Consider the following 24975-nt stretch of genomic DNA (forward strand, 5'->3'; position numbering starts at 1 on the left):
CCATCTTTAGTTTGTTTTTTTTTTTTTACTTAAATATATTGTGCTTCTGGTTGGTAATTAGAATCAAGGATTCCATAAACCAGTCTAGAAAATAATATCTTCTTTAATAAAACTAATGATGAAAACTCTGATGTTTTTACAACTTGGGAATTTTATTTGGCTGAAATGTTTTTATCATCACTCCTAAATTCATCTATTGTTTCATCTTACATTTACCTAAATTCAGCAGAAGTTGACATATTGGCATGGCAAGAGAATTACTGAAATCCATACACAGATTCTCAGTTTTGAAATGTTTTTAAAATAAAATTTATAATTTCAAAGCATGAGTAAACAATAGAAAAGGTCTCACATACGGTTTTAGGGTCCTAGAGTACTACAATTTAGGCCAGTTCTTTTAAGGATGGACATAATGCCAATATAGTCAAAGCTACGGTTTTTCCAGTAGTCATGTATGGATGTGAGAGTTGGACCATAAAGAAGGCTGAGCACTGAAGAATTGATGCTTTTGAACTGTGGTGTTGGAGAAGACTCTTGAGAGTCCCTTGGACTGCAAGGAGATCAAACCAGTCCATCCTAAAGGAAATCTGTCCTGAGTATTCACTGAAGGACTGATGCTGAAACTCCAATACTTTGGCCACCTGCTGCAAAGAGCCAAATCACTGGAAAAGACCCTGATGCTGGAAAAGATAGAAGGCAGAAGGAGAAGGGGATGACAGAGGATGTGATGGTTGGATGGCATCACCAACTCAATGGACATACATGAGTTTTAGCAAGCAGTGGGAGATGATGAAGGACAGGGAAGCCTGGTGTGCTGCATGTAGTCCATGGGGTCACAAAGAGGTGGACACTACTGAGGGACTGAACAACATAATGCTAAATTCTTGTACAATAAGTAAATTTAATGACTTATTTAAGGATATACCATACATTATATTATGTATAATCAGTTATGCATTAACAAATTTTAACTAAAAGGCTAAAATTTTAGACTATAAAACATGAGAAATATAAACTAACCAAAATTGCTGCAGAACCTCGGTTTCTCCATTGTGTTCATGTCAGGCATCATGGAGATGCCCACTTACTGTATAAATAAGACCATCTATCCTCTGGGCTTCCCTGGTGTCTCAGTGATAAATAATCTGCCTGCAAATGCAGGTTTGATCCCTGGTTCAGGAAGATCCCTTGGAGGAGAAAATGGCAACCTACTCCAATATTCTTGCCTGGGAAATCCCATGGACAGAAGGAGCCTAGGAGGGCTACAGTCCACGGGGTGGCAAACAGTTGGACATAACTGAGCAACTAAACAGCAAAAATAATCTATCCTCCAGGTTCCTCAGCCTAAAATGAAATTTGCAACCCTTTAATCCCTTCTCAATTCCTCCAATCTATCTTAAGAATCTCTAAAATCTATTTACTAACATAAAACACTAGCTACACCTGAAAGACCATCAGGATAGAATTTTCTTTCATTTAACCAAACAAAGTTTAAGTCTCAATGTGGCATTAATTAAAAGATTTTGACCAGGCAATCAAGAGTGGGGCACAAAAATATGAAATTTTTTCAGGTATAGATTTTTTTATAATTTTGCTGAAGTATAGTTGATTTACAATGTTGTATTACTTTCTTCTGTACAGCAAAGAGCTTCCCTGGTGGCACAGACAGTAAAGAATCCACTTGCTATGCGAGAGATCTGGGTTCGATCCCTGAGTCAGGAAGATCCCCTGGAGAAGGGAATGGCTAACCACTCCACTATCCTTGCCTGGAGAAACCCATGGACAGAGGAGCCTGGTGGGCTATGGTCTATGGGGTCACAAAGAGTCAGACACAACTGAGCAACTAACACTTTCACTTTTTCACGCATTTTTAAAGAATGCCACAGATGATTCTGAGCCATGCATGCTAAGGACCACACTTAAAGACACAAGCAGTCCCATTTCTTAGTTTTGCTTTTTTAAAAAAATAATCATCATCATCACTTACCAAGAGTCATCACTTTCTTAAATAATTTAACTGAAATCTGTTTATATTCTTCAAACTACACTCTCTTCAAGTTACAAGCACTGCAAGCCCAGCATCAAGCCATCCTGGCCCCTCGTGCTGCAGCCCACCTGGCTTCAAGACCCTGAGCAGCTGCTCCGACCATCTGTGAAGCTGCAGGCCAGGCCTGCCTTATCCTGTTTTCTCACACTGGCCTGATAACCTCTGCACAGTAAGCACGACCAGCCTGGACCCTCTGGGCAAGATCTCACCCCTCGTAAGGGACTGGGGCAGGAGTGGGGAATCTACTTAGGAAATACATGTTGATGATAACAATACAGTTTTTGGTTAAATTACTTTTTGCAACTCTACCTTTAGGAAGTGCCAGAGGAAATAAGGGACAAAGTTCAACTTCACTTCAATGGCATCAAACCCTTTATCTTTGGAGGGTAATTTGATTTCTAGCACTTACATTGCTGTTGTTCAGTCGCTAAGTTGTGTCTGACTCTTTGGATCCCATGGACTGCAGCAGGACAGGCCTCCCTGACCCTCACTATCTCCCCGAGATTGCTCAAGTTCATGTCCATTGAGTCAGTGATGCCATCCAACCGTCTCATTCTCTGTCCCCTTCTCCTCCTGCCCTAAATCTTTCCCAGCATCAGGGTCTTTTCTAATGAGTCAGCTCTTCAAATCAGGTGGCGGACGTATTGTAGCTTTAGCATCAGTCCTTCCAATAATATTCAGAGTTGATTTTCTTTAGGATTGACTGGTTTATTTCCTTGCAGTCCAAGGGACTCTCAAGAGTCTGTTCCCGCAGCACAATTCGAAAGCATCAATTCTTCGGTGCTCAATTTTCTTTATGGTCAACTTTCACATCCATACATGACTACTGGAAAAACCACAGCTTTGACTAGACGTACCTTTGTCGTCAAAGTGACATCTCTGCTTTTTAATACGCTATCTAGGTTTGTCATAGCTTTTCTTCCAAGGAGCAAGCATCTTTTAATTTCAAGGCTACAGTCACCAACTGTAGTGATTTTGGAGCTCAAGAAAATAAAGTCTGTCACTATTTCCACTGTTTCCCCATCTATTTGCCATGAAGTGTTGGGACTGGATGCCATAATTTTTTGAATGCTGAGTTTCAAGCCAGCTTTTTCACTCTCTTCTTTCACTCTCATCAAGAGGCTCTTTAGTTCCTCTTCACTTTCTGATGGTAGAGTGGTATCATCTGCATATCTGAGGTTGTTGATATTTCTCCTGGCAATCTTTATTCCAGCTTGTGATTCATCCAGCCTGGCATTTTGCATGAGGTACTCTGCATAGAAGTTAAACAAGCAGAGTGACAATATACAGCCTTGACATACTCCTTTTCCAATTTTGAAAGTCTGTTGTTCCATGTTGGTTCTAACTGTTGATTCTTGACTGGCTTACTGGTTTCTCAGAAGACAGGCAAGGTGGTCTGGTATTCCCATCTCTTTAAGAATTTTCCAGTTTGTTGTGATCCACACAGTCAAAGGCTTTAGAGAAGTCAATGAAGCAGATGATTTTCCTGGAATTCTCTTACTTTCTCTGTGATCCAATGGATGTTGCCAATTTGATCTCTGGTTCCTCTGCCCTTTTAAAATCCAGCTTGCACATCTGTAATTTCTCAATTCAGGTACTGCTGAAGTCTCGCTTGAAGGATTTTGAGCATTACCCTGCTAGCATGTAAAATGAGTGCAATTTAGTTCACTAATTCCTAAGATGTCGATGTTCACTCTTGCCATCTCCTGCTTGACCATGTCCAACTTACCTTGATTCATGGACCTAACATTCCAGGTTTCTATGCAATATTGTTCTGTACAGCATTAGACTTTACTTCCAATACATCCACAACTGAGCATCATTTCCACTTTGGCCCAGTCTCTTCATTCTATCTGGAGCTATTTCTCCATTCTTCCCCAGTAGTCTATTGGACACTTTCTGACCTGGGGAGCTCATCTGCTAGTGTCATATCTTTTTGCCTTTTCATACTATTCATGGGGTGCTCGAGGCAAGAATACTGGAGTAGTTTGCCATTCCCTCCTCTAGTGGACCACATTTTGTCACAAGTTTCCACTATGACCTGTCCATCTTGGGTGGCTCTGTATGGCAAACCCCTTTGCCATGACAAGGGTGTGATTCATGAAGGGGCTAGCACTCATGAGTCAATACTATTAGTAAGTTTCTAGCCAATAAGAGTTTCTACAAAAGCAGGGTTTACAGTGATTTGGACTCTGCTAATCATCAGTTAGCAGAATCAAGAGCTTCCCAGGTGGCGCTAATGGTAGAGAATCCGCCTGCCAATAAAGGAGACACAAGAGACATGGGTTCGATCCCTGCATCAGGAATATTCCCTGGAGAAGGGAATGGCAACCCACTCCAGTATTTGTGCCTGTGAAGTTCCATGGACAGAAGAACCTGGTGGGCTATGGTCCTTAGGGTCTCAAAGAATCGGACACACCCGAAAAACTGAGCACAGTGAGCACAATCACCAGTTAGATACAAAGCCCCTCGGGGGCACTGTCATGTCAAACTTGACTAGATTAATCTACATCCCCCAGGATTCTCTTCCCTGCACGTTTCTGGTTACCAGGGCCACGGCTGACTGACAACTGTCTGCACAGCAATTTCTCCTTACTCACAGCACCTCTTTGCTATTTAAGAAACAAACATTATTTGAATACCCACTATGATGGGCGCTTTCTGAATTAATCCTCACAGGAGCCATGCTGGCATCATCTCCAATCAACTATAAACACAAAAGCTGAGTTTGAGGGAGTTTATAGACCCTGACCAAGAAACAAATACCTGCAAAGTAGATTTCCTGAGTACAAATCTACTACGGCAGAGTTTGCTTTTGAACTATATTTTACTTCCAGCTAATATTTTCCTTGAAGATTACACCAAATACCAGTTCTTCACTGATTCTATTAGTCATTCAAAATATATACACAGTGCAGTCTGGCAGATACCTAACTTGCATTCATATTTTCCCACCAATATCCATCTTTTCACAATTGGTCATTTATTTCAAGGATCCAAAGTACTGACCTTTTTGAGTTTTCCTTTGGTCTATGGGTTTCTCTCTTTATATTTATCACAGTTCATGTCTTCTGAAGACCTTCTTCAAAACATTTGGTGTCCTGGTCAAAAACATTTGTTTCTAACATTGCTTCTTCATCTCTCTGATTTTCTGGTAAATTATCGTGTGTCTGGCTTGTATTTTAGTGAAGCTTACGTAAAATTTGCTGGGATTTGCGCTGAATAACAGTAACACCTTTTCATGTTGGCAGGAAACGTTTTTACACTGGCAACACATCCACTCACTCTGGCCAGCTGCAGGCACAAGATTGATGGGCTAACCTTGAGAGCTGGGCTGCTATAAACTGAAACATGTTGCGACACGTCCCTACGAGGACGACTCCTCCCCTCTGCTCACAAATTATCCCAGAAAGCACAGTATCATCCTTTCACAGTCACACCTGGGAACTTGACACCGGCTGACACCTTTCTACTGTTTATTTCCAACGTCTCAATTTTCCACTCTTCTAAAGGGCTTAGTGTCATCTGAAAGCTTGGCACTTTCACTCTCGGCCCAGGGCGGCAGATCACTGATAAAAATGCTAAATAAAACCCATCTCAGAAAAAAAAAAAAAAAAAAACAACCCATCTCAGTTCCAATCTCTACAGAAGGCTCACTATTTAAAGGACTCCATTCAAAGAAGTGCCTGTTTTCCCTCGCCCTTTGTTTCTTCTGTCTAAACTACTTCCTTCCCTTGGACAAAACACAACTCTTCCAGTTCCACAGGGTGTCTAAGCTGTGGCAGGGCAAGGGAGGGGAGTATGGGCTAAGGCATTTGGAAATTTAAATAAATCCTCTCCCATGTCTGCATCCTTGGTTAACCTACAAACCATGCCGGCTGAAGAGCCAGACTCCTGTCTCTAAGCAGTGGTGTGACTGTGTGCAAAGCCCCTCCATCTCCCTAGTTCTCATCTCCTTCATCTGTACAATAAAGCAAGTGGCCTCTAGAATGTGTGGCATTTCACGTTTGGATATAAAACCATGACTCTGGGAAAGCGTAATCTATCTTGATAGACAGCAAACTACTTTTTCAAATAAGCTATGTTTGCTTAAAATTTGGGTGGTTTCTTTTTTTTTTTTTTTGGCCCTACAGAACATTTGGTACCTTTCTGAGGGATGGAATCTTTTATGAGTCATCAGAGATAAGGCAGATATTAAAAGCAATAAAGAGGGAAAATCTGAAAGACTTGAGCCACATCTCCACCACATGAAGTACAAGAACATGTTATCTGGCACTCTGGAGTGATCTGACATAGAAAGAAACTTTTCAAACAAGGATGCAAGGAGAACGATACTCCCACATCCATCTGGACCATCTCCAGTTTCTGGTAGATGGCTAAGGCATGAAGACAGCTGGACTCTGAGTGCCATAGATCCAGATGGGCCAATGCAGAGATACGGGTTGATCGCGGTATTGAGAAGCACGCCAGTTATATAGAAAGTAGAAGTATGAGCGGTCACAACCTAAATGCCTACAGAGCCAGCAGGTCACATGAAGGAGTCCATATTGCACCACAGGGAGTCGGGGTAATGGGCAAACTGGATAGCACATGCCCACCTGCAAGGCATCCAAATCCAACTCTTTAAAAAATGGTCCAGGTACAACAAAACCCACCAGTAGACCAGAACCAGCTCTCACACTGCCAGTTCATCATCTCTGACTTCACAGGTACTGCTGCCCTTGCGTTTCTCTGCTGACCCTTCAGGAGGAACTAACCCCCACTCTTGTTTCTCTAGTAAAGCTGGGGAGTTGGGGGACACATGGACAGAAGTATTTCTCTGGCAGTGAAATGTAAAGGATTCAACTAATTTGATGGATGAAATCTCCACTTAATTAGTAATAAAACTTCTATTAGGGGAAAAAAACCCACAATCCTTTTTCAGAGAATGATAATAGAGCCCCCTTTATGGGGTTGTAGCCTGGTGGCTCAGACGGTAAAGAATCCGCCTACAATGTGGGAGATCTGGGTTTGATCCCTCGGGTTGGGAAGACCCCCTGGAGGCGGGGCATGGCAACCCACTCCAGTATTCTTGCCTGGAGAATCCCCATGGACAGAGGAGCCTGGTGGGCTGCAGTCCGTGGGGTCACAAAGAGTCAGACACAACCGAGCGACTAAGCACACAGGTGAGGACCAAAAAAGAAAATACTGAAAATACTGCAGCACCTCGCACATAGATGCTAGCCACTCTCATGGTTCCTGCTATTAAATTCTGTCGAGTGACGGAATACCAACTACCTTCTTCCACAGAACCCCACAGAGTTATATTCTCAGGCCCTGCTGGCTAGGCTTGGAAGTCTTGTATTGGGTCAGAAAACAGCCAAAAAAGCACAAAATAGGACTCTATGCTTTCTAGATGCTGCTGTGGCTCGGGCACTGTGGGGCTCTTTAACGTGGGAGTCTCGCACGCCTGCCACTTCCCTCCTCCCTACCCACCCATTCTGCCCCAACTTAAGATTCTAAAACATCTACCCCACCGCCCCCCACCACCACCTCTCTCTCCCTGCAAGACTTTTTAAAAACCCCAGTATTGAAATTAACACACTCCTCCCAATCCCACCCATTATAATGGTATCCCAACAAATCCGAGAAATACTTTTTAAGGAAGTGGATGCTTTAAAAAAAAAATCCATACAGCATAGCTGGCATGCTTTGACGCGACAAAACACCTCTTCTCATCGCTACTGTTTACCTTTCCCCTCTCTCCACCTCTTAGCTGAAGGTAAACGCTGTTGCATGGGATCACTGGGTTCTACTAGGCTTTTGAAAAAATTGAACATTCTAAAATTTTAATCCCTGCTCTATTATAAATCTTTATTACTCCATGAGTCAAATGTTGGATCTTTCCCAGTCTTCTGCAATGCAACTCTGATAAAGAACTGTTTGGAATCAGTGAATCAGTGAATAAACAAATGAATAAATGTATATCTTTGAAGATCAGGGAATGCACAAAATTGTTACCCTTGCTTAAGACACCAAGTTATTTCCAAGCAGCTCAACAGAAACACATGATTTTGTTTGCTTTTGAGAATTTCAGAACAGATATCAAATACTAGTAAATACACATTAGCCATATGATTGAAAATGAGAATTTTAACAAAGAAACAACCAGATTGTATTTAAGTACTAACTTCATTTTATCTGGGTACACCTCATTGTTCCATTGCCTAAATTGCTATCTCTCTACGTATTCTTGCAAACGAGATCTTTTTCCCCGAGAGGGGAAAGAGAAGGATAAAAAGGATATCCACACATGTGGAAGACTTGGTATGATGAGGTAGGCGCTAAGGTGTGCTTTTGCTTTAATTAATAAAAGTCTAAACTTTGGAAAGGCATCCTCTTTATAGAAAAACGTAAGGAAATCCTAGTTGAGGACTGAGATAAGCTAATTGATCAGCTTCCCTAAAGGAAATTCAACTGATTTTAGAATATTAATGGCTCCCCCAACCCTGCAGGATTTTTCCAGTAAGTCAAGTCCTGGGGCAGAAATGGTTACCAAGACCTCAATTTTGTTTGCATATTTTCATTCTGTTGTTGTTTAGTCATTAAGTTGTATCTGACTCTTTGCAACCACATGGACTGCAGCACACCAGGCCTCCCTGTTCCACACTATCTGCCAGAGTGTGCATACAGTGTGAAAATTTTACTTTTGTTTGCCTGTGGATTTTATTATTATTATTATTTACTCTTTCTCTTTGATCACACTCATAACAGCAGACTCAGATCCACCCAGCGAGTCACAAGGCAACAATAAAACAAGCAGAGATGAACGAACAGGGACGTAGGCAGCAGGCTGTCCTGGGCAGGACTGGCTACAAAATTTGTGAAGTCTAGTGAAAAATGAAATGCGGGGTTCATTATTCAAAAATCATTAAGAATTTCTGGGACTTCCCCAGTGGTCCAGTGGTTAAGGCTCCAAGCTTCCACTGCAGGGGGCACAGATTCAATCCCTGGTCAGGGAACTAAGATTCCACATGCTGCCTGGCACAGCCAAAAAAAAAAAAAAATCATTAAGAATTTCAAAAGAATGACAGCAGAGCACAAAGCCAAGTTCAGTACCTCTCTGAGTGTGGGGCCCCATGCAAATAACCGCACAGGTCACAGGCCCACAAAGCTGGGCTAGGAAGACACTTACCAGGCTCCCCATGATTCACGAAAAGAGCAAGAAAGCCTACGCCAGGAAGTAAATAACATGAGCAGTGTAAGCTTTACAGACAAACTCCAATTTCCAATAAATCAAATATGTGGAAATGAAATAAATGCCACTTGGAGATACAGCTCTTTCAGAAGCGAGAGGACATGTTGAGATCTGTTCATTATATACTCCCACTGACTAGCAAAGTGTCTAACGTGGAATAGGTGCTTAACACAAAGGTTGAAATAAAAAATAATGCAAATGGCAACTCACATTTTCATCAACTCATCTCCTTTGGGGAATCAATTCTTCTTGCCTTCAAGATGGCTGTTTGTGGCACACAGCCATTCTCCTCTCTCATCTCATCATACGTGATGTTGGCCACACAGTATAATGTTTGAGATTAAATCTCAGTATCAACAGCATCTTAAAATATCTGCCAGAAACAATTTCATTCTCAATCATCAGACAGAGAGAGAACAAGTTCTCATTCACTGGCTGGAGCTGGCTAGGAGAAGGATTTGCCATTCTCAGCAAATTATATTATCCACAGGGAATTCATGCTGAATCTTAAGTCTGACTTGAAGGGAGTCCCTATTTCCCAGCCCACGGGTAAACTTTAAATAGCCATTAAAATGACATTTCAAAATAATAAAAGAACTCAGAGAACCGGAGGAACAAAATAAATGGTGTCGTAAAAGGAAATGGAAATGTTACCATAATTAGAGCTTTTAAAAGAGACATTTTAAACACTGGTTGAACGCTGACTTGTTTACAATAGCACTCGAGGCAGATGGCAAGAGACTAAGGAGGAAACTTGAGGTATTTACAAGAAAGGTAAGGTGAAGAAAGCTTTTGTAAGGTCACTGGAACCACTTCTGGAAGCCTAGTTAAAAAACAAAAAAATTAAAACACCAGTTTGACCTTCACAGGGATGTAAAAAGTCTTCAGCGAATCTACCTTAAACATCAATAGAAATGCCAACAGCCCAAAACATGTAACGGGAAGAAAAGTGGGGTACCACTCCCCACCACCATCTAACATTGTAATGCCGTTGTAACTCCCTAGTCACTCACCATCACAACAGAAAATGCACTCACGCTCTTTATGGCACCTGAACAGTGCAGCTTTCGACGTGGCCATGTATTTCCAGTTGGTGGAATGACACGTTGTCCCATTAGTTCTTCCCAGACAAGGAATTACATTTAACATTGTCAAAGGCCCCCTACTAGTTCATAAAGAGATTAAGAATTTTTTTCAAAACCTCTCTGGAAATAACTGCTAGGCAGTTTTACCAAGCAGACTAGCATGTAGCCTCATCGTCCAGTACTTTAGGGAAGGTGGGGGATGTACAGGAGAAGAGTGATATCAAGAGAAGAGCGCCCCACAGAGGCTGAGAAGCGCAGAAAATACAGAGGCTGCGCCCACTAGGTGGAGGGAGCCTGCAACAGGTCCCACCGACCTGGGGTTTCCACCAGATGTGCTACAAAGTGCCGAGACTGCCCTTGGATGGCAGAGCAAATGTGCTGGCCACAGCGGTGGGCCCACTGCTTTGTCTAAACGACGCTCACCTCTAGGAGCGCGGACCACCCCACCTCCACAGTGGGCTACAAATGTGTCCTGGAAAAGAAGGAAAGGTTATCTGGCCTCCTTAGGACAATTAGAAGCCCCTTGCCGCCTGCTGCTGAGTTGCTCAGTTGTGTCCAACTCTTTGTGACCCCTTGGATTTTAGCCTGCCAGGCTCCTCTGTCCATGGGATTTTTCAGGCAAGAATACTGGAGAGGGTTGCTATTTTCCTCCTTCAGGGGATCTTCCCAACCCAGGGATAGAACCCACATCTCCCAAGTCTCCTGCATTGTAGGCAGATTCTTTACCCACTGAACCATCCGGGAAGCCCAGAAGGCCCTTGGCAATATGCAAATAGACCATTCAACAGGGATAATGCAAAGACAAACATGTTCTGATAACGGAAAAATGCCCCAGAACCGAAAATTTTAGAAATCATGCATGCAGTCAAGGAACTTCAACCTCGAAGCCAATTCACTCTTCAAAAATTACTTCTTCTCTTACAAAGTGTTCTCTTTAGTAATACTAAAGAGGGACTTCCTCACTGGAGGAAGACTTGGAAAAACCCCAGACCTAAAAGAAAAGCAGTGATCTTGGCCAGCAGCTTTCTGGTTTCCCCTGGCTATTATTAAGGATCCTTCTGTTTGACTAAGAATTTCTCCACCTCTCACAAACCATCTTTTTTCATTCCATGTCCAGAAAAGTCTGAACACCATGTGTTTATAATGAGCCTGTTGCTATGCACATCGTTAAAACACATTACAAAAATCTTTCCTTTGAGTCAGGAGGAGGGCAGAACGGGGGAAGATAAACTCCTAACCAGAGTTCCGTTGCTGAACAGAAAAGCTGGCAAAAAGGCAGAAGAGAAGCCAAGCAAAATGGAAAAAATTATGGTGGTCCATCCTTGAGTCATTTTAACCAAAGGGGGAAAAACGAACATTTTTAAAGCCCCAAGGTAATGCATCTTACAGCTTGGAGAGAATTCTCTCCCTAATCTCTTTCATTTTCATGGTTTCATGACTCATCCTCCATCTGTCTCTTAATGTGTCCTCTTCACCAGCTTTTTCACACTTCTTCAAGAATATTAAAAGGTTTTTTCCCCCCCTTTCATGAGTACTTCTGTGTGTATTCTCCTTCTGATAACTTTGGTCTTCTAGTCAATCACCACCTAAGTGTTGGTTCTGAACTGTCTGTTTCATCCCTGACTCCACCATAGCTATCTTGGCATTTTTCCCTCACTTATGAAGAGGCTTGTTTTTGAAAAGTATCTGGGAGATGAGAGGAAACACGGTACATCAAAATTAAAGGGGAAAAAAACAGGGGCTTCTCTGCTGGTCCCGTGGTTAAGAATCTGCCTGCTAATTCAGGGACACAGGTTCAATCCCTGGTTCGGGAAGATACCACATGCCATGGAGCAAGTAAGCCCGTGGACCACAGCTGCTGAGCCTGTGCTCTAGATCCCGGGAGCCACAACTACTGAAGCCCACACGCCCGAGAGCCCGTGGTCCACAAGAGAGGCCACCACAACGAGAAGCCCGCACACTGCAACTAGAGAGGAGCCCCTGCTCGCCACAGCTAGAGAAAAAGCCCACAAAGCAACAAAGACCCGGCATGGCAGAAAACAAATAAGTAAAAAAAAAATTTTTTTTTTTAATTTTAAAAGACAGTGTCTCAATTTTCTAATTTAAGAAACTTCGATCATCTTAATAAAGTCAATCACCTTCTTAAATAGCATACAATCAACATCCTTCTCCAATTTTTGTTGTATTGTTCCAAATACCATATTAACCTGCAAGTTTTCAAGGGTAGAACTGTCTGAAGACGAGAAATGAAATACACATAATGAAATATACATTAAATATATCTTCATTTCACCTCTATTTTTATATAGATTCACAGAGAGAGAGAATTCTAACTTCTTTTTTCTTATTCAGAGAAGAAATGGCTAATGTTATAGAACCTGTTTTACTCTCAAATAGAGGTAGCCAAATCACTGCAAACATGTGTTGCGTGAAAACAAGTGTGGTGGGCTCCGGACAAAGGCTTATTTTTGAAGCACAGATGGTTGAATGGTTGCCTCCTCCAAAGGGTTGCCCGCAATGAAAGACAGATCTCTAGTTCTAATCTATGCAAACATCTTACTGTGCGGGGCATCACAAAGACTAACTGTTCTGTGTCAAAGCTGCGGATCCCAGGTGCTCTCAGAAGCCCAAGTCCATCTGCACCTGAGACGCCTGGTCACTCAGGAAACAGGGACTGACTGGAGAGCCGGTCACTAACCGACTCCTCGTGAATGCTGCTGGGGCCTTCGGTGAAACAGTCCTCTGGGATCCCCCCCGACCACTGCTTCTCCTCGGCCGCTCTGCCTGGAAGACAGTTTCAATATTCAGTGCAGACCCCAGATGCTTCTAAAACCTCCCAAGAAGGTTCATATTCCCGAGGGCTCCTAATGACTGTTAGTATTACAGCTCTCTTCCACTTGAATTCAGCTCATCTGTTCACCTCTAACATCAAACTCAGAAATCCTGAACACTCCAAAATGTTCTGGTTCTGTCTGAACCAGGCCTCCTTTGCACTCTGGTCTATATGTCCAAAACTAAGGGTGAGTCTCAGTGAGCCAAATCTGGGTCATAGTTGGTGGCCCTCAACCTTCCCAAGTATATATATATTCCTTTTTTCTCTTCTTTTTCTTTTTTTTGGTCACACCGTGTGGCTTATGGAATTAGTTCTCCAACCAGCGATGGAGCCCAGGGCCCCCACAGTGAGAGCACCAGCCCTGAGCCCAACCCTGATGGAATTCCCTACTTTTTTTCTTGTCTTTATCCCTCTATCAGTGTTCCTTTATTTATTTATAACACTTTTCGCTCTTGTTTCTCCATCTCTCCAGCATAAGTCTTTGACCTGCTCTGACATCCCTTGGCACATTTCAGTTTTCGGGCCCTCTGGGACAACAAAAAATTCCTGCAATGCTGGTGCATGGGGGTGGGGAGGGGAGTACCAAAAAACTCCTAATGCAAACCCAGCTCCTAATTACAAATATCCTTCCCCACAGAGAGAAGGTTACACCTGAAATTTACATAGGTTACTTCCAGAGTTTAAGTCTAAAAAAACGTCCTTCAAAGTTCTGAATTATTTTCAGTTAGTTTTTCTGATCAAACAATAGTAAGAGAGTCTGCTTCAAACTCCTGTGTTGAGAAACACTTCTTTCCTTCCTTATCAAACCTCTTACATGAACCAAACTAACCAAGCAAGAAGTTCCTACTCTATACCTCAAGTTTTGAGATTTAAACACGTTTTGTTTCAGCTTACATAGGCAAATACTGACAATCAAATAATGCAGCATTAAGTTTACTTACCTAGAAAATCTAAAACTGTAAAGAGCTTTAGAGGTTAACTAATTTATTGATTCCCAAGTCTGGATGAACATCAGAACTACCTGAGGAATATCACTGATTTTAAACAACACATCCTTGTGATCCCCAGCCTGAGACATTCAAGTTCAGGCTTCTGGTGCCGTCCTAGAATCCATATTTCGAATAAATGCTTTGGGTTAATTATGATCCAGCAAGCCCTGGTCTGAGAACCACTGATGATTCCAACATCCCATCCAATATGGCAGTTTCCTCTTCAAGACACCACACAGGCTATTCACTCTGAGCTACAGCAATTCCAGAGACCAAGGAGCCTGCTCTTTTGTAGGTCTGCTTGTTCGACTTTTATGTGGCTTTAATTATTAGAAACTCTGTTCTTACGTCAAGCCAAATAACCAAAGTCTTTCAACTCCTTGAACTTCATTGTTACTGACTCTGAGCTGACACAGAATTCCCTCCCCATGAGAGTCCAAAGGCAGCTACTGTACCCTTGCAAGTCTTCATCTTTCTAAGCTTAAACAATCTTTTGTTTTTTTAACTTCATGAAGCATAATTTCTGAGTCTCTCACCACTTCAACTGCTCTTCCTAAACAGACATTACAGAATAAATCTGTCTAGAGGAACACCACTTCATTTTTTTTTTTTTCTTAGAGGCTGAACTTTTCTCAGTATGCATTAATTTATAGTCCCTGTTTCACCCTTGGCACTCATGGTTTTGCATTTAAAGGTCCAAGAGCTATGAATCAGCAAGTATTTATTAACGTAATGCTGTGTTCCTAACACTGTGTAAAGTACTCAAGAAGGATTCAAAAGCTGGAGGAAATCATCTTGATCTGATTTGACTTGAGGAGATTTGAGGAGATAATTTCTTAGACAGAAAGGACTTAAATGAAATCACTCAAAAACAGCACACGATGGTATATAATCAAGTGCTTCAAATGAATGACACCTGAAAGACTGATATAGGTTTCCTGGGTCAGTCAGCTCTCTCAGAGCCTCTGTTTTATAGAAACACCACCTATGTAACAATAGTTTGGATTAAAAAAAGAAGAAGATGGACACTATCACCGTAAAATGTAAATAAAAATTTCAACTGCATCCTTATTTCAGAAATTGAAAATCTAAGAAATGACACATATAATAATCAAGTAGCATACTGTTCCTTTCACCCCAGATGTCACTGGCATTGCTTCCAAAGCACTTTGAATGCCATGATCTGAGTAAAAGGCTTATAAGTAGAGAGTTTATGCAATTTCCTTCATTACTGGAAATAACCGTTTGATAAAACACCCCCCACACACACACACACCTGCATATTTTAAGGAACATCAATAAAAACGTACTCATTTCATTCACAGAGCTTCGGACTAATCAGATCATTCCAGACTTAGATGCAAATCCCTCACTTTACAGATGGGGGAGAAACACCATTTCAAAGGCCACACAGTTTCTCCCAGGTAAAGCAGCCAATGAGCAAGAGGGTGGAGCCAATCCCCGGGTCTCTCTGCCTCCTGGCTTCCAGTTTCTTTGTATTAAACCTACCAAACCAAGCCTTACCCTGTCTGAGCTTTCCTCAACTCTACTCCCATCTTCATGACCTTCTCAATCCTCAAATGCAAAGTCAGATGATGCATTTTGTTTGGAGACATTTAGAGGGAAGGAGTGGACCAAACAGCATTAGGTGGTTAATTAATTTTTTTTAATTAAATTCTAGCATATTTATTTTACTCACAGTCTCTAACTAATATTTCTATGCTTCTAGACACAAAATTCTACCTGTCTCAGGATCACTGCTACCTCACAAGCAGAAGGAACCACTGGCATGAGCTACACGGATTCAAACAAGAATTCTAAAGCTGCAAAGTGACTGCTAACCAATCCCCACCTACCTCACCCTCTCCTCCACTACACACACACACACACACACACACCTCCCTAAATCAACCAGCTCATCTACCTCCTCTGAAGCCTGGCAGTCCACACCCTTACTTGGAGCACGGAGAAAAACCTGCACCTACCTTGTGGCTTCCTGCTGAAGCCATGACACATTTGGCACATAGAACATGACTCCAAAGAAAAGCAGAGGCTCATTAGCGAATTTGTCCAGATGTTTCTTCAGAGGTTTCTCCAGCTCCACCCATCGTGCTTGCTGGCTCTTGCTGAGAAACCAAAGGCCAAAGTAGTGTGTCTAGGTAAAAAGACAAGACAGCATCAGTTCAGGCCTCCTAAGGGGCATCCTGAGACCACACAGGAAATATGACTCCAGCGTCTAACCTCACCTTTGGTCCCCCAGCCTGGACACAAGGATCCAGCTTTTATTTTGAAACCAGAGGCACACAGGACTGTAAACCACCCCGAGTCTCCAGATGGCAGTGTTCCCACCCATGGCTGCTACTTGCACATGTGGGTACAGATGCACCTCTGTTAGGTAAGGGCAGTGGGTGATACAGAGTGGAGACCATGCGGGCTTATTCTAAGATCTCGAGGCTGACGTCCCTGTGCCTTCGGAACGCCTCGTGATCTCACATGGAGCTCGCCGGCAGAGGCAGAGACAGCTCCTGCACCCGCTGCAAAGTAACCTCCTGCTCAGCTCCGAAGATGAACCCTTCTGCCTATGTTAAGTGTCCGCAGCATAGAATATTTTCATAGGGTACCTGATCTGAACAGAAAATGGATTCACTCTAAGCTTTAATGAAGTACTTTAAAAAACATTAGCCTCGACCACTTCATTATACATGAACTGCAGCGAGTCTCTCCCCCATATTAAGTTGGAGAGTGGAAGGAGTCGCTCTTCGCAGCTGCCACAGGAGCCCCCAGTGGCTGTTCTTGGCAGATTAGTGGGGGGGATTTGATAGATGAAAGTGAGGTTTTTCACCCTTGGACTTGAAGCCTCAACTGGTTGAGTTTTGAACAACGTGCTAAATGATTAAAACAGGTACTTTTATGCATCCAATCCTGTCTTTATATTAATTCATGCTAGGATTTCAGGATTAGCACAGCAGTCAACCAAAAAAAAAAAAAATAGATCACTGCTTTTGAAGCATTCTTTTATATTTCAATTATAGCCTAGAATGGTTTACAGCACACCTGGAAATCTGCCTTCAAAGGCATGATTTCATTACAATGTTTAATTTCCAAAGGCATTTTTGTGCCCAAGTTCCCACTACAGCTGGCTGCACCCTCAACGATACAGTACATCAATCCCCGTCACCACACCACCAAAATGTGTAATTAAGTCTTGACTCTGAGTTTACTAGAAAACCAGACTTATCCTTCCCTATATAAAACTGCAGATCTAAATATTCTAAAGGATATTTTTAAATGTGTGAGCTTTCAGATGGGACCGTTTCCTCCACGATATTTCACAGGGCAAGTCCACACCAGAAATTTATGCATTTCTCAAGCAACAAAATGCCAACAAACAGAATCAAGGCTATATTTCTATTTAAAACTTAGGCCAACTTGCTTGAGTGAATTCTGACCCTATTGTTCATTTCCCAGCTCCAGCGAGTCCATTAGTTGTTCCAGTGTGACTGATGATATAAAAGAAATGAAATGTGGCTGAGGGGAAAGAAAATAGGCAAAAAAAAAAAAAAAAGAAAGAAAATAGGCTTTGACGTCAGTTTATCTCCCAGCTTCTACACTCGCTGTCTCCATAACTGTATGAGTGATGGAGCCTCCCAGAGTCTTGGAGCTTTCTCCTCTTCGAAATGGGGGTGGTGATTACCCCCACCAGCCACAGGCTGTTAGGGGCATAAATGAGATAAAGACCATTCACCATGTGCGTGGCCCACCTTACATAACTACTTCACAAATGGAACTTTCTGTTGCAGCTATGCATCATCACGATCATCAATCTCAGTTAAAAAAAAAAAAAAAAAGCAGACAAGCCTCAAGCATCTTTGTCATCAGCTGCTATTGGTATCCCTGTCAACCACAGAATCAGAAAACAGAAGTTATCTGGAAATAAAGGAGAACATGCAGGCAAAAGCAGAAGCTGGAAGGTCTACAAGTAACATAAAAATCTAAAAAGTATAAGGAAAAACTTCACAAAGCAGTGTCTCCCCAAAGAGTTTCTTTAAGAGTCTCATTAAAGGTGTTTATGGGACACTGGACTATCACTCTGAAGCTTTCCAAGGGGATCTATCATGTGGGCTTAGGCTAGCCTGAAAATGAGGCAATCTGGGGACTTAATTTAATAAACCATCTGAAAAAGATCCAATGCAGTTCTGCATTGCACCGAATTCCTTCACGGAGCACAGTGCCGTATAAGGGTATTCCACCCTATTTTGGATGACTAGGAGTGAGTCTGTATATGATAAATGAGGTAATATATGTAAGCAGTGATGGGCTATGTGATAATTATTTTACTTGGAAAAGAGCCCTTTTGTAAGCCTGGGTGGAGAAAGTGAGGGCAAACTTTGCAATTGCTTAGCAGGCCAACCACGATTTATCACCTTTCATTAAAAGCAGTCTTGACATTTGGAGGTATGATTTTACAGTCCCTACTTCACTCAAACTATAACATTCACTCAAATCAGTAGCACTTAAACTATAAAGGGTCCACAATAGCTGCATAAACATTCTATAATTGATTTTGCAAAAAAAAAAAAACAAGGTAACTTTTACTTCTCCTGTGCTTTAAAGTTTTTTAAGTTTCCTTTTCTCCTTCCCACCCAATCATTAAACCAGACCTGATCTCTGCTCTTCGGGAAAAAAAAAAGGAAAGAAAAAACACCCTGAGAAAGTATTCCATGGAACACACATATACACACAGATGCGTGCATACACAGAAAAGGAAGGTGATGAGGTATAAGAGAATCATGGTGTGAAAATAGTCTTGAGCTGTAATTAATAGCACAGAATTCCAAATAACAAGGCAAACCACTTTTAAAGTCAAAACCTAATCCATGGCATAAGTTACTTTTGCTGCTACAATACAACCTTTTCCACAAAACACAGGGTATTTCTGAGTGACTCACGTGCATTTATCCAATGAAACAATTATTTAACTATTCAAGAAATGGGGTTACAGCGCAGGAGAAGCAGATAACCTGGAGGACACAGTTTCTACCTGCTATGGCCAGAATGACCTAGTTTTAGAAGTGCTGAATTTGGTTATCCACCCCATCTGCACACTGTTTGGTAAAGCTCTGCTCCAAGTAAGGTTCTCCATTCCCACCTCATCCCTCCCTATTCTTCCTCTGTCATATGCCTGCTCTGGAGTGCTCGACAGAGGAGAAAGGCCCTGCCTCCTCTCATTACCCTGCTCTATGCAAGTTCACAAGGCTGCACGCTCACAAGACTCAGCCATGTCTCACAGTGCGTCACAAGAAATAGAACCAGAACCTAACCTCTCACTTAAACTAACATGTGCACCAGTGAACTTCCTGTGTATCATCCAAGGGGCCATTAATCCCATCCAGCCTAGCTGAGGCCACACCAGGCCTGTGCATAAGCCACCTGCCAATTTCAACTCCAGCTGAATTCTGAAAGCTGAGCTCCTCTGCTAAACACGGCCACGTGGTTGAAGAAAATGTGGTGGATTCCGAACAGAAACCCCCTCCTCCATGACCGAAAGGATTCTACCACACTGGCCAAGTAAAATGCCTGAGACACTTGCTGGGTTTATCTCCAAAGCACCAAACATAAGCCAGGTCCATCTACGCCTCACAATACCTCTGTGTGAGCTCTAAATCCCATTCTATTTCCCTAGTTTTCTTTAGGAAAAAAAACAGCTCTGGTGCCGTGAATTCTGCAATGAGTTCACTGAAGATAAGAAAAAGAAGACAGAAAAACCAGTTCCCAGGGAGAAGAACCACATCTCTAAATCAACTGCTAAAAATGCACGACTAAAATAACAATGGGAGAAGAGTCACCCTAAACTGTCATTTTCATATGAGTAGCTTCCTGGTTTATTTGGTTTGGAGTTTTGCATTTTAACAGGAAAGCATAAGTGTATGTGAGCCCACAAAAAATAGGTTTCTTCAGTGGCAGACTGGCCTGTAAATCCGCCAGCGTGAAAGTGAGATCCCTCTTGTGGGATCATCAAAAGACTGTAGTGAAGACGGCCTTTAAAAACAATTTGAGATGTTTCTGATTTGCTGTCCATTTATCTGTAAAAACGGTATTATCCCCCACAGTAGCTATTAATGAGGGTAAGTTTTGTTTGTTTTTTTTTTTAGGGTTTTTGTTTTTCTAGTTTTGTGACCAACAGCACAGCTTAAATGCTGTTTATAAGGGTTACAGACACAGTCTTGGCAATTACTAGGGACCAGGGATTAAACCCAATGATCTTATCTCAAGCATTTTGAAGAGGTAATCATCTAGAAGCAAAAGTTTAAAATACTTTGCATTAGGTTACAAGGGTTTCTATGTAGGAGCGTATAGTTCGGTTGTAAATTAAGAAGCAGAGAGGTTGAGATGCCTCCACATAAAATATAGAGGAATTACACACAAGCATTCAAACCTTCACTGAGGTATGGAAAATACTTCAAAAGATGACTGGACACAGACTCTGAAATAGCAGTTCACGCAATTACATTCCAAAGGCTTTGGAAAATAAACCAGCATACATCAGTTGGATAACTGCAAAAAACAACTTCTGCGCAATCAACCTCTACTCTGGAAGTCTGGGATTTCTACAACTGACACGTCTATAATTAACAACTGCACCATCTTCATTTTCCTAGGCAATCTCTTCGTAAAAGTACAGGAAAAGAAATTGCAGAGTAACACAGACCCAAGAAGCAAATCTCATAGCCAAGAAAAATCCCTCCTTCGGAGGCTATACCACTCACTTGGAATACACAAAAAGATGAAGACCAGGGGATTGCCTCACCTATAATCTGTCTATCTAGAAAAGAGACACTGGTGCCAATTTACCTTACAGAATTGACATAAAGCTAATAAGATTTCACATTATAATCTTTACAAAGACAAAACGCAGTACAAAATTCAGAAATCTCCCCAGCAGCCTACTCTTCAATCGTTTCTTAATCTTGGTTGATTATTTTAGTCCTCTGCAAATACAAACACATCTAGATGTGTTTAAGCTGGCTATAAAACACAGCAAATTTCATTATTATCTCACGGGGCCAGGGAATGAGGTGTTCGAGTACTCCCATTATCACAGATAAATTTCCAATTCCCAAAAGATTAACATAAAATCAAGCCATAGCAATGTTTTTAATGTAGGGTAGCTTTACTTTGATGAAAGGAAATGCATGTTAAGACTCTGCACCTTTATAAACTCTAGCCATTATGAAAATAGCACAATGTGAGACACTTTTACCATAGTTGCTAGCTTAGGATAAATCAGCTTTCAGTAAAGATGAAAATGTAAATCTGTAAAAGAAAAGGGGGATAACTTAGAGGACAATCACCAACCCTATGAAATGGTCATGGATTTTTTTTTAGACTCCTTTAAAAACCAGGACTCTTAGTCCAGCCTTAGAAGAGACCTAAGAGTTATCAAATCCATCCTTCCACAAAGTGCTAGATTTCCTATTAAAAAGTTATCTATCTTGAATAGAATATGGCCAAGAAGAGCAGTCTCAGGTGCTTTTGTTATTTATCCCTCTTTCATTTATTATATTTTAATTAAAGTGAAAGTGAAGTCACTCAGTCGTGTCTGACTTTTTGAAACCCTGTGGACTGTAGCCCTACCAGGCTCCTCCGTCCATGGGATTCTCCAGGCAAGAATACTGGATTGAGTTGCCATTTCCTTCTCCAGAGGATCTTCCCGACCCAGGGATTGAACCCAGGTCTCCTGCATTGCAGGCAGATGCTTTACCCTCTGAGCCACCAGGGGAAAAGTACAGTCAATTCTCTACCATATGCAAAATAGACAGCCAATGGGAACCTGCTGTTTGGCATAGCTCAGGGCTCTGTGACAACCGAGATGGGTGGGATGAGGCTGGGGGTAGGAGAGAGGTCCAAGAGGGAGGGGATATATATATATATAAACACACATAGCAGACTCACTTCATTGTACAGCAGAAACTAACACAAAATTATAAAGCAATTATATTCCAATTTAAAAAAAACTCCGAAAAAATGTAGAGTCAAGATTATTCCTAAAGGAAGAATTCCAGCATATTTTTACATTTTATTGGAATTATTTATATTCCTTATTACTATTCAAGTGGTCTCCTTGCTTTTCTTAGAACAGCAGTATTAAGCAGAAATATAATGGGAGCCATATACGGAATTAAAAATTTTCTAGTAGCTACATTAAAAAGTACAAAGAAGTAAAATTCAAATTTCAATAAATTTTATTTAAAATGGTCATTCAAAATTTTATGCTTTTAACATGCAACTTCTTCCCTGGATCTTTCCTGGGTTGGGAAAATCCCCTGGAGGAGGAAATGGCAACCCACTCCAGTATCCTGACTTGGAAAATCTCATGGACAGAGTAGCTAGGTGGGCTGCAGTACATGGGGTCGCAAAGAGTCGGGCACGACTGAATGACTAACACATACTTACATATGTAACTGATATAAAAATGACTAATGAGATTATTTTAACTTTTTGTCATACTAGATCTTCAAAAGCTGCTGTCTATTTTATACTTATTGCATATCTGAGTTTAAGCGAGCCACACTTCAAGTGCTCGATAGCCACATGCAGCCAATGGCCATCCTACTGGACAGCACAATCTGAAACTGTTCAAGGAACTGAAAGATTTTGGCTCAGTGGAAGATCATAGTTTCTATGATCAAAGCCACCTAAAAATGCAACAAAGAGACTTGTGAAAGGGTGAGAGCCCACTCTCTGGAGGGGCCTGGGTGATACCTTTTTTATTAACTTTTTATTTTATATTGGACAATAATTGATTAACAATGTTATGTTAGTTTCAGGTGTACACTGAAGTGACTCAGTTATACATATGCAGTTATCTATTCTTTCCAAATTCTTTTCCCATTTAGGTTGTTACATAATACTGAGCAGAGTTCCCCATGCCCTGGAGCAGGTCCTTGTTGGTTACCCATTTTATAGCCGTGTGCACAAGTCCATCCCAAACTCCCGAACTACCCTTCCTCCCACCCATCCCCATCTGGCAAGCATAAGTTCCTTCTCTATGTCTGTGAGTCCATGTCCGTTTCTGTAAGTCAGTCCACTTGTATCATTTGTTTTCAGAGTCCGCATATAAGCGACATAGGATATTCCTCTTTGTCTGATCTGAGTGGTTTGTCTTGTCAAGGAGACCACGGTATTGAGTGCTGCCTGACACTGAGATATGGTGGCAATTCTGCAAAAACTAACTCATTTAATCCTCTCAACAACTCGTGGAGGCTGCTACTCTTACCCTCTCCATTCTCACGAAAACAAAAGCACAGGGTGGTTACAAAACTACCCAAGGTCACATAGCAAATCAGTGACAGAGCTGGGATTCAGACTTGGACAGGCTGATCCAAGCTCACAGTCCTAGCCACTAAACTCTGCTGTTGTCCATGTCCTTATTTTTCAAATATAAGACACAATCATAAGGCAGCACTGTTTTTAGCTATTTTTCTCCTAATCTAGGTCAGTTATTTTCCAGGCCTTGCAGGAGGTGGGAAAGGCACAAGGAGATGGGACTCCAGATAATCCTATCGATCCCCTCAGCAAACAGAGCAGCTCCATCTTATCTATTGGAGTCCCACCCAAGATTTCATTTGGGGAAAATGGAAAGGGTAAAATCCATTGATTCAAATATATTGTAACCATATTATCAGAATCCTAATTTTCTGAGTCTCCTTTATCTCTCAAGTCTCCTCCTTAATAAAAATTCCCAGTCAGAAACTCATACCTAATTTTTTTCTGAACTTATTCAAAAGAATTACATTTTTTTTTCTTAAAGGGTTCATTTTATTTCCTCTTGCCAGGTTCTTATTATGTCTACCTAATTGGCACCTCTTTGAGAAGGGAAAGGCAACCTACTCCAGTATTCTTGCCTGGAGACGTCCATGGACAGAGAGGAGCCTGGCGGGCTCCTCACAAAGACACGACTGAGTGACTGACGCTTACACTTATTTACTTCCTCCCGTCACCCCAATCCCCATCATTTTCCTGCCACTTGGCTCTTTTCTTACAATGCAAGGTGACTGTGCCATGCTTCAACTTGGAATCTTTTGACGGCTTTCTATTTCAAGGCAGTGTTTTTATTCCCCAAAGGATTCAAAGAGTATTTATTAGAAGGCTTAAATAACTGAAACCCTGAGCTCAACACATTTTTTTTTTTAACCGCAGCACTTATGAGAGTGTTTCTCAAAGCATCTTACCACGGCCCCTTTTTCTGCTACTACACATCCCTGGGTATTAGAACAGTGGAGTCAGCCTACCTGGACCATAAACGTGGACAGCAAGAGTAGCCACCTGGCAGACTTGTAAGAAGCATTAAATGAGCTGATCGACAAAAGGTGCTCAGCATAGCACGTGGTACATTAAAAGGTGGTGATTATTTTAATTATTTTTGTGACACGTTTTAGGAACAATGTCCTATGGGATTTATTAAGAATTAAAAGTACTTAGTCAGATATATCAAACCCTTCAAAAGTGGTCTCCACCTACCTACCCACACTAACCCGTCCTCCCCTCTCTAACCCCTACACACACACACACACACACACACACGCACGCACAGATCAGTACAAACTGCCCTCTGCCCTCCCCTGAAAGTTCCATGTCCTTTCCTGTTTCTATACCTTGGCACAGGATGTTCCCTTTGCTTTGTTCCTTGTTTTTCCTATTCTCCCAGCTCTGGGGTTTTTGGGAGCAGGGACCCTGTCATATTCTGCTTCCCCAGGAGATGACGTTGCTAATCACATGAACCA

At 41.8% G+C, this 24975-nt stretch overlaps 1 protein-coding gene across 2 annotated transcripts in view; it reads right to left on the minus strand.

Moving 5' to 3' along the window:
• PTPN14 (protein tyrosine phosphatase non-receptor type 14) overlaps positions 1–24975 on the minus strand; it is a 184505-nt gene that overhangs the window by 84767 nt on the left and 74763 nt on the right. For both annotated transcript variants that reach the window (XM_043485110.1, XM_043485111.1), the window contains exon 3: positions 16177–16346. In XM_043485110.1, coding sequence (XP_043341045.1) covers positions 16177–16346 — 170 coding nt within the window. The remainder of the gene's footprint in view (positions 1–16176; positions 16347–24975) is intronic.

Source organism: Cervus canadensis, chromosome 13, assembly GCF_019320065.1.
Source record: "Cervus canadensis isolate Bull #8, Minnesota chromosome 13, ASM1932006v1, whole genome shotgun sequence".
Taxonomy (NCBI): domain Eukaryota; kingdom Metazoa; phylum Chordata; class Mammalia; order Artiodactyla; family Cervidae; genus Cervus; species Cervus canadensis.